Source organism: Papaver somniferum, chromosome 1 (genome assembly GCF_003573695.1).
Source record: "Papaver somniferum cultivar HN1 chromosome 1, ASM357369v1, whole genome shotgun sequence".
NCBI classification, from domain to species: Eukaryota; Viridiplantae; Streptophyta; class Magnoliopsida; order Ranunculales; family Papaveraceae; genus Papaver; species Papaver somniferum.
The window spans coordinates 211,010,948-211,021,706 of NC_039358.1; the positions used below are offsets into that span (position 1 = coordinate 211,010,948).

At 37.0% G+C, this 10,759-nt stretch overlaps 1 protein-coding gene across 1 annotated transcript; it reads left to right on the forward strand.

Moving 5' to 3' along the window:
- Nucleotides 1-6,059: 6,059 nt before the first annotated feature.
- LOC113359500 lies at nucleotides 6,060-7,646 on the forward strand. Its single transcript, XM_026603122.1, has 2 exons — nucleotides 6,060-6,703; nucleotides 6,953-7,646. The coding sequence occupies exons 1-2, from the start codon at nucleotides 6,060-6,062 to the stop codon at nucleotides 7,644-7,646; spliced, it is 1,338 nt and encodes a 445-aa protein (XP_026458907.1).
- Nucleotides 7,647-10,759: the final 3,113 nt, after the last annotated feature.

Sequence of the window (10,759 nt, forward strand, 5' to 3'; positions counted from 1 at the left end):
TAGCCGAGAGATCGTTAGACATGGATGAGTATGATGAATTGTTAACCGAGGATGGGTATGATGAATGGTTAAGCATGGATGACGATGAGTACTATGATGAGTCGTATTATAAGGTTATTACAAGTGATGAATTGCCAAAATTTCGTGGAGTTTATTTGGATACTGATACATTCTTTGATTGGGTCGAGGAAGTAGATAGCATATTCGATGAAAAAATGTAGTAGACGAACAACTGCGAGTTGCAATAGCAGTTTCTTGTTTCAGGTCTTTCGCATTAGTATGGTGGAACAATCTTCAAATTTTGCAAGTACAAGAAGGATCGCAAGAGATTACTACTTGGTCAGGTTTGCGAGATGTACGGTAAGTTTGTGCCCGAGAAATATAAATTGCTTTGCGCTTATATGATTAATGGGAGTTGAGGAGGAAGAAGTATCATAAATAGTTTTTTTGTTTTGATTTGATTTGATTTGATGTTATGTTTTTTCTTTTGTTTTCGTGTTTGAACTGAGAATGACAAAAGTTGTACGTAGCTTTGTTTCTTTACACGATGAACGCTTCTTTGTTTCTCGAACGATTACGACCCAAATGGCTTTCCGACAAGATCGCTTCTTTGTTTCTCGAAGGATTACGACTCAAATGGCTTTCCGACAAGATCTAGACAGTCTTACATTTAGGGAATTGATAATGGGGGACGTCTGTCATAAGAATGCCCGAATATATATATATATTTTTTTTTTCACGCGAAGGGGTGGAAAAAACAAGAAAATGATCTTTATTTGTATCGCCGGGCTTAGCAAATTGCAACGTTAGCTTGTAACCAAAGTGGGGGCTAAAAGATTGATCGGACAATTGGAGACTGAATTTTCTTCATGCGCTAAAGCAACGTTAGCTTTAACCAACGTTATCAGTCTCGAATAATACACCACTTCTAGCGGCCTAGTGATTGATATTCACGAGCAACCAATCTTTTTCGAGTTTGTTTTTCAAATTTAATAATTTATTTCATTTTTTGACTTAGTAATTTAATTTTACGGCTTTGTTTACTATCTGGATGCAGGACCAAACTTATAAAGAATGGCCGTATTCGGCAGTTTGCACAAAACTATTCCAAGTCGGACAAACTAGCATACACTGCTTTGAGAACAGTATCGCAAGAATCACTGAAATAGCAGAGTAGTTTCTCTCTCTGCCTTTCTATTTTCCTATAAAAAAAGAAGCTTTGAGAACAGCCTTGAGAGAAGCATTTCTCATTCCCATGCCTACCGATAGAAATCTAGAAAGTGTCCGTGTCTAACCAATTTTCATGTGGGTTTAAGTCTAACTGAGGGCCTAATTAATCCATGTGGCCGTTGTGTATACATCCATACGTATGTATGTTGGTCTTTAGAGTCACTTTTCATTCCTGCAACTTGAAATGGTTTTACCTAAATACCAACCCCACTTTTCGTAAGTACCATTTTTAATTAAAAACAAAATAATTTTCTACCTAAAGTGAAGTGGGTAATAAAATCTCATGTTCTTCTCTAACTATCGCCTGAATCAAATCCAGATGGCCTTATCTGTTTTAGTATTAAGCAGTAACATGACTTAATTTTCTACCTAGCATGCATCACATTATCCAACTGAATAGATTAAGGAAATGCACAAACAGAAAATTAATAGAATGGATAAATACAGACTAACAATATTCATCACTTGAGAATGAATTTTGTCGATTTTATATAACATAACCATGTATGACTTGAAGATCTTAATAATCTATGAAGACTTAAATTTCGTTTTTATCTTAATCTCGATTTTAGGTTTTAAAGTAAAGATAGGCCATGATTTTATATTATTTTGATTGATTAGGTTTTAAGTATTTTATAGAGACAAATTAAGTACCGATTTTAATCACAGTGACGATCACAATTTCAATACCGAGAACTTCTACCTTGCCAATCATAAGATCACTGGATACAGTCCTTCCACCAACAAATTAAAAAATAAAAATAAACGGTCCGCGAGTTATAACCCCAGAGGTGTCACTATCCTTCCACAAAAACCCCATCAAAACAAAAGTAACACAAAAACTCCATTAAAACAAAATTAACACAAAACCCCAAATTTAAATGTTGGTTTCATCAAATTTTATTTTGGATTCATCATAAAAATTTGGAGTTTTTGTATCAATTTTTAAAAATTTGGAGTTTTTGTATCAATTTTGTTTACGATGGAGTTTTAATGGATCCCAACATTTGAGTGGGGTTTTTGTACCACAAGTTTGGTCACCTTGGGTTTTTATGACTAGTTTTTAAGAAAAAGGAAGACGAACATTCATGGATAAGAAATGCTGTATAACGAAGAGGACGACGATAGTGGTGATAGTTATTGTTGGGTGTTAAAAGAAGGTGTGTTTTCCTTACCCACTTTAGATTAGGTCTACATCATTTGTGTTTTTAGATTGTGGGTGGTATCTAGAAAAAATGTGGATGGTATTTAGGGAAAACCCTTGAAATATATTTGAGATTCTTATACTTTACGAAGAATTCTCAAGATAACAAGAAATTCAAGGGTTTCTTTACAACACTTACTGAAAACATTCTGTAATTCAGTTCTGTATCTCGTTGTGAGCGGATCCAAAAATGGACGAAGATTTACAAAGAATGTGGTCAATTATTCATATGCTCCATCCCCTAATTTGATGACGAGGAATGCGACTCTCAACCAAGGCATGGTTTTTCTTGTACAAGTTTTGAGTTCTTAATTAATTTGGCCTAAGAAAAACCAACCAACCAATTGAGAAACTCTTTTAAAATTATCCAAGAAGTGGATATCATTGTATTGTAGATATTAAATACCGCACGTCTATTATGTGTGCGAAGTAATGGTTCGATGAATAAGCGAAAATTATCGCGTACAGTATAATTAAGATGACGCATCAGATGACGTCAGAAGAATCACGAGTAAAGTGTGATGATCGTGCGATATTGTATAGTACGTGAAAAAGGGGCCAATATAAGCGTGCGTCAACAACGCACGCGAGATCCGAAAATAGGGGCTTTGTTAGCTGTCATCCACTATGTAAAATCCCTATATAAGGGACCGAGCGACCATGTAAAGAGAGATATCTTTTAGAGAGCTTAGACTTGGAAATTAGGAGAGAGAAAGATTTTTTGTTCTCCAAGTTAAAGTTTCTCATAACTTTTGTAACCATATTAAAGATTTTATGAATGAATACATGAATTTTAAGATGATCACTTGAATTGTTATTGAGATGTCATTGAGGGTGTGATTGTAGGATTTCCTGCGACTACATTTTGGCGCTAGAAAACAGCTTGGAGTGATATATCGTGGTGGTGAAAGTTTAGAAGTTTAAACCTAAAAGTTCAGAAGGATAGTATCAGAAATTTCATCTTCATTGTTCAAATTTTTAATTCCTTATAGAGAAGTTCTTCTTTTAATTGAAATAAGAAAACAAGAATGATAAGAATCATTGAAGTAAAAGAAGGCAGTAGCAAATTACAATGCAACTTAATAACCAAAACTACTATCGAGGACTTCCATGCAGGAATTACAGGAAAAATACACAAGCGTGATTTTGAAGGAAAGAGAATTATGACGGTAGAAAAAATCTCTCCATTGAAAGAATGGGAAAAACAGAGTATAACATTCATGGCAGAAGAGATACCAAAAGAGAGTTTAAAACGAACAGATCCTTTGGTGGTTACAGTGGTTGTAGAGCGCAAATAAAAGAGTACAGGAGCGAAAACACAAGATGAATGGGTGATAGATGGAACCTTAGTAGATGCAGGGAGTTCGGTGGACATCTTATTCTATCACGCGTTCAAAGGAATGGGATATAAAGATACGGATATGAACCGCTCAAGTTACAATATTCATGGTTTTAATAAAGCAACAATAAAGCCAAAAGGATAGATAACAATGCGATTAATGTTGGGAAAAATAGAAACACAAGTGACATTGTGCGTGGTTGATAAATCACCGTACAATATGCTCTTGGGACGACCATGGATACATGCAATAAAAGCCGTAGCGTCAACTCTTCACCGACGCATCCAGTATCCATTACTAAGTGGAGTAGGATAAATCCAAGGAAATATCGAAAGTGTGAAGATCTGCAGCCAGATAGGTGTAAAAAATTATGAAAGTCGCGCAAAGAAGCGGAAGGATCGCTGGAGAAGAGCAAGAGAATTAAAGAAAGAAGAAGAGTTACGAATATACACGATAAGAGCACAAGAAGGATGAGGGATACCAAGCGAAATTACAGAAAAAGAAGGTGAACCAATGCATGAAATAAAAGATCCAACACCATTAGGAGAACCTAAAACGAATTTTATCGCAGTAGAACCGACAAAAGAAACAAATGTTGGAACAACAGAGGAACCAAAGATATTAAAAATTGGAACTAAGATGGGAAAGGAAGATGAAGAGAAAACAATAAACCTCTTACGAGAATATAAAGACATCTTCGCATGGAGCATGGAAGAAATGACAGGAATAGATCCTTCTGTTGCATGTCATAAGTTGGATATTAACAAGAACGCAAGACCATTCAAGCAAAGGATAAGGAAGATAGCAACAACATACCATCCTCAGATAGAAGCAGAGCTACAGAAAATGCTTGAAGCAGGAATAATAAGACCAGCGGAATACCCAGAGTGGATAGCAAACATGGTGGTGGTGCCAAAGAAGAATAATGGAATAAGGATTTGCATCGACTTCAGTGATTTAAACAAAGCATGCCCGAAGGACATCTTTCCATTGCCAGACATACCACAGATGGTTGAGTCGGCATCCGGGAATGACAGAGTATTATTGATGGATACAAGGGTTACAATCAAATTCCATTAGCTGAAGAGGACCAAGAGCATACTGCTTTTTTCGCACCCAGAGGATTATATTGTTATACGAAAATGCCTTTTTGTTTGAAAAATGCAGGTGTGACATATCAAAGAATGGTGGAGAAGGTGTTCGCACAATGGATACATACCACATTAGAAGTCTATTTTGATGATATGCTGGTCAAAAGTAAGAAAGCTGAATATCATGTAGACAATTTAAGGGAAATGTTTGAGCAGATGCGAAAATTCAATATTAAGGTAAATATTGAAAAGTGCATTTTCGGAGTAGCATCGGGAAAGTTTTTGGGTTATATCGTACCAAAGAAGGGAATAGAAGTTGAACCAGAGAAGGTACAAGCGGTTCGAGAAATGCCATCACCTGCGACTGTAAAAGATGTACAAAAACTGAACGGATTCTTAGCTTCACTGGGGCGATTTATTTCCCGGTCATCAGATAAGTGTAAGCACTTCTTTAATATTCTGAAGAAAGGAACCAAGTTCAAGTGGAAAGATGAATGCGACAAAGCACCCCAAAACATAAAGAACCATCTAATGAATTTATCCATCCTGCAAAAGGCGGAAAAAGGAAAATAATTACTGATATATCTAGCATCAACACCGCATGCATTAAGTGCCGTACTTCTACGTTTGGATGAAGGAGTGGAAAAACCGATATATTACATAAGCAAAACTTACAATGCCGCAGAGAATAATTATTCAAAGATAGAAAAGCTAATACTCGCACTAGTGTATGCAACGCAAAAGCTTCGTATATATTTTCAAGCTTATAAGATCAAAGTGTTAACAAAAATACCAATTGAGTCAGTAATGAAAAATTCAAAAAGAGCAGGAAGGATCGAGAGGTGGAATGCACAAATAGGGAATTTTGAGATCAAGTATGAAATATTATCTTCCCCAAAGTCAAAAGTAATCGCATATTTCTTGGCAGAACTCCCTTTAGAAGACGATGAAAGTGTGGAAGAGATGATGGATATAGATGAAGAGCGTGGGAATCCTAAAGACTTGTTGATAGATAACACTATATGGGAGATATTGGTGGATGGATCATCAAATGGAGAGGGTAATGGAATTGGAATAGTTTTCATCTCACTAGCAGAAACAAGAATGGCATATTCATTTAGATTGGAATTCGCATCCACCAATAATGAAACTGAGTATGAAGCGGTTGTGTACGCGTTATGATTGGCCATTGAAATGAAAATAGAAGATGCGCGAATAACTAGTGACTCACAGTTGGTTATTCGCCAAATAGAAGGGGTATATAACACAAATGAGCCATCCTTGCAAAAATACAAGAAGCTTGTAGGAGAGTTATCAGCACAAATTCCAAAAATAAATTGGAGGCACATTTCGAGAAAAGATAATCGGCTAGCATACGGGCTTTCTTTTATTCCATCTATGATGGTAGATCCGACTGCGAGGGACATAAAGATACAAACACTCCTTTTACCCTCCATTAATAAAGAACAATGCGAAGATGTAGATGTAATGCTAGTAGACAATGAAGAAGAAAGGAAGGCGAACAAAGCCGCATATTGGAGAACTCAGCTCCATTTGTATTTAGAAAAAGGAGAAGTACCAAGAAACAAGTTGGAGGCACACAAGTTAAAGAGCAGAGCAACAAATTATGAATTGAGAGATGGTGTACTTTACCGAAGATCATTCCTTGGACCATCGCTTAGATGTTTAACAAGAAAAGAAGGAATGGAAATCTTGAAAGCATTACACTATGGAGATGCAGGAAATCATAGTGGAGGAAGGTCTTTAGCGTATAAAACGAAAATACAAGGCTATTATTGGTCATACATGCATGAAGACGCGAAAGAGGTGTCAAGGAGGTGCGAAAAGTGCCAGCGTCATGGAAAGAAAATACACGCACCCGGGGAAATTCTCAACTCATCAACAAGTGAATGTCCATTTGGAAAATGGGGGCTAGACATTGTGGGCCCATTCATACTAGGAACATGACAAAAAACATATTTAATAGTAGCGACAGACTACTTTACAAAGTGGGCAGAAGTAAAAGCGGTGCAACACATTCGAGATAAAGATGTTTTCACATTCATATTTGAGAATATCATTTGAAGATTTGGAATCCCAGCACAACTGGTTTCTGATAATGGAAAACAATTTGAAGGAGAAAATATTGAAATGTTACTTAATGCGTTCAAAGTCCAAAGCGGGCAGTCCACTCCATTGTATCCACAAAGCAACAGTCAAGTTGAGGCAATCAATAAGACAATTGCAGATATATTGAAAAAGAAACTGGAAGGATATAATAAAGGATGGTGCGAAAAAATACACAATGCAGTATGGGTAAACAGAACAACTAGAAGGGAGGCTACAGGAATGTCACCTTTTTGCCTGACATATGGAGTTGAAGCGGTATTTCCAACTGAGGTTATAATTACTACAACTAAGCGAGAAGTATTGGAAAAGAATTTAAGTGCGGATTTAATCCTAACAAAACTGGATGATTTAGAAGAGCGAAGAGAAGTTTCTTTGCGACATCTGGAAAATTACCATCAGAGGATAGCTCGAGAATATAACAAGCGCGTAAAAATAAGAGGCTTTCAGCCAGAAGAATTAGTGCTGCGAGAGATACCGCCTTATCAGATAGGAAGTGATGGAAAGCTGGAGAAAAGATGGGATGGACCCTACATAATTAAGAGAATAATTGGAAATGGAGCTTATGAATTGATGGATCCTGAGGGAAAGAACACAGGTCGAAAATTGGAACGTCCATGGAACATATTATATCTGAAGAAATATTATCCATAGATCATGCGATGATGATCACATACATATAAGAGGCAGAAACATGTATGTGAAAGTGAAGAAAGCGAAAATGAAGATACGAATTCCTGAATATTTAATAAGGATGTACTATTCAAATGAATGAATTTGAAGATTTCATTATAATGATATTATACAAGAAAAAGGCAAAACTAAGACCTTATAATAAGACCTTCATAGAAGGTATCAGAAATAAAGACTCCAATTAAGGAGCCTATATATCTGATTGTGGCGTGCACCCTAGTTCGCATACAAAAGGAGGCAAAATAAGAGTTAATGCGCGTCATAATTCGGAGGCTAGTTAGAGTGGCTCAAGTGAAAGCTACACCGACCCTGGAGCTTGAGTCATGGAGATTTGGGGTGAAATAAAAACCCATACAGGAGAGTCTCCTATATAGAAAGATTAAGGTGACAAGGTCTCTCCTAAGGAGTGCAGAAACTCGATCAAGGCGCCGAGGTACACGGTTGAGTCAAGGGTGCCTGGGGCGTCTGGAGCGTATCTGTCCGCTCTTGACAAGTCTTGACTATGATGCACTCGGTCCGAAGAAAACCCACTTAGGGTGCGGTCTTGTAACCATAAGCCATATCGGTGGAGGGATAAGAGGTCGCGAAAAGAACTGGTTGTTTCATTACTGGATGGGAGGAGCCTACTCTAACCTGGCAGGGGTACGCCTCCTTGAAGGGGCAATCAGGGGGAATATAAGGAAGACACCCTCCATTACGGAGCTGAATTGTGTCAAAAGACGCAAATATTATGAAACTTTTTACTCACTGGAGCATTAAGACTTATCATATTTGCGCAACAATAAAACCTGAAGAGGAAATAATACAAGAAGATGATAAGGCGAGATCAATGGGTCATTGCGCGAAAGCGTAAAGACGTCCTGCGATCTCGTCGCAAAACAAAAATATAATATACTAGGCACAATAATACCTTTACTTAGGAAGGCACGATAAGACCTCATGAGAAAACACAAACTCGCGCTAACATTATTTTGCAGGTTACATAAGAGATATCCAAAATTACTTCACGTTTCTTTTCAGGAAAATAATAAGAGGCCAGTATGGAGATTGAAAGAAAAGGCATATTATCTTCCTTATCAAGAAACGAGTGTTTAAAGTAAGAGAATGTTTGAAGTACCCCAAAATACATTTGCGAAGAAACAAGAAACTAAGAAAAGAAAAAAGCTAAGCATTATTAGAAGGCGAATCTTGAACGGCTGTAGAAGCTTCGATGTTGACTTCACTCTCAGGATCTTTGGATAAATCTTCACCCATATTGTCCTCCACAAGTTGATTCTCTTGATGTGGAATGTTAATATCTTCTTCCTCATCGCTTATATGATCATAGTTGTTATCAGGCTCAGGGAGTCTTTCATCATCGCTTATCTCAAGAGGAGGAACAATCACCGGGGGAAGTGATTTGCTCAGGAGAATCTTATTGACAAGAGTTTGAGTTTTAACGTGAGCTTGGCGAGCAATACCTTTCTCAGCGTTCCTTCTATCAACCTCCATAAAGTCTTGAAGAAAAGAAAATCTCCTTTCTGCTCGGTCGCGAGAAGAACTGAGTGCAACTGAAAGATCTTTGGATATTTTTATTTGTTTCGCACGCTCTTTGCGAACCTTTGCCAGATCAGATCTTAGCTGAGAAATGGTAGAATGCTGCGATTTTTCAGAATCTTCATGAAGAAATTTAGAGTTATAATAGAGGAGAAGTTCTCGCAACGACAAAATTTAAGTAATAACTAAAAAAGATAAGTAAATTAAGGCAGTCAGATCCATGTGACTACCTTCCCTTTGAGAAATGAGATATTGAGCTAAACCAAGACCACTACTCTTCACATTCTCCATAGCCTTATCAAAATCATCACCAACCAGACCTTTAAGACGAGATCGAATTCTTTTTTCATCTAAAGAAAGGGAAGTCTTCTCTTTCATAAGAGCATCATGAGATTCTTTCAATTGAGTATGTTCTTCTCGAAGTTGATTCATCTTCACCCTCAAATTTATCTTACTATGAATAATCTTTTCGTTCTGAGCGGTTAATTTCTCTGAAGATTCATCATATTGTTTCTGTAATATGCGAAGAGATTCTTCTTTGTCATCACAAACCTTTTGAAGAATAAGATATTGGTGCGAAAACATCGCTTCCTTCTTCGGAAAAGAACGTTTCTCTTTGGATATACCCTTATTTTCTTTGATAAGTTTTGATATCTCAAGTCAGCAATACCCAACAAGTAAGATAGATGGGAAAGTTGGGAATCCTATGTTTCGCATTTTTGAGACAAATAGACATTCTCATTTGTTAGATTTTCAATCTGGTCAAGCGAATACGAGTGTTCATTGTTTAGTTGAATTATCTGGTTCTGTAACTTCTCATTGTCAGAGCGAGCATCTTCAGCAGCAAATTGAAACTCATACAACTCCATAACGCGTTTCTGATTTAAATCTTAACGTGCATGCGAAGAAATTTTAAAAAAGCATGGATAGGAAAAGCAGATTACAGTAAGAAAAAGGGTTTAAAGGTAAAAATAAGGGCACCTCTTAGGTCTTGATTCCTCTTATGAAGATCATCAGATTCAAGAGTTTTGGTCTGGATCTCTCCTTTCAATTTGTTAATTTCATTTCTTAGGATGGTGTTTTGATGAGAGAGTTCCATTGTGGAATTACGAGATTCGAAATAGCCTTCAGCTAAAATCATGCGACGACGAGCTTCCTAAAAGGGGAATAAAAAATAAGAGTAAGTATGAATTAGTACAATGAGAATAAAAAGATATGCGAAAAAGTGTTTACCAGGACATCCAGAAGGATATGCACGCTTGGATCGATTTCAGAGAAGATTTCGCTCCTGGTTGGTTTATTTGGTGGAGAATCACACACCAACTTCTTCAGAGGGATACATATGCGAAGCTTAAAAGGGTCATCAGAGGATGAGAGAGCAGAGTCTATAAGCTCAGATAAAACTCGAGAGGTGGAACTCATCCCTTCCAAAATCTCCTTATCAATAGAAAGGGACTCTAAAGAAAGAGAAATAAATTTAGAGGAAGGGGAGGTAGAGTCCGTTAATGTAGAGGGGGCATTTCCATTACTGGAGGAGA

What these genes read in the sequence shown, in the direction of transcription:
- LOC113359500 (XM_026603122.1), top strand. Translation starts at nt 6,060, where the DNA reads ATGAAAATAGAAGATGCGCGAATAACTAGTGACTCACAGTTGGTTATT. An exon ending in GCGAAAGAGGTGTCAAGGAG is followed by an intron (nt 6,704 to 6,952) that starts GTGCGAAAAGTG and finishes TATCATTTGAAG; the next exon opens with ATTTGGAATCCCAGCACAAC.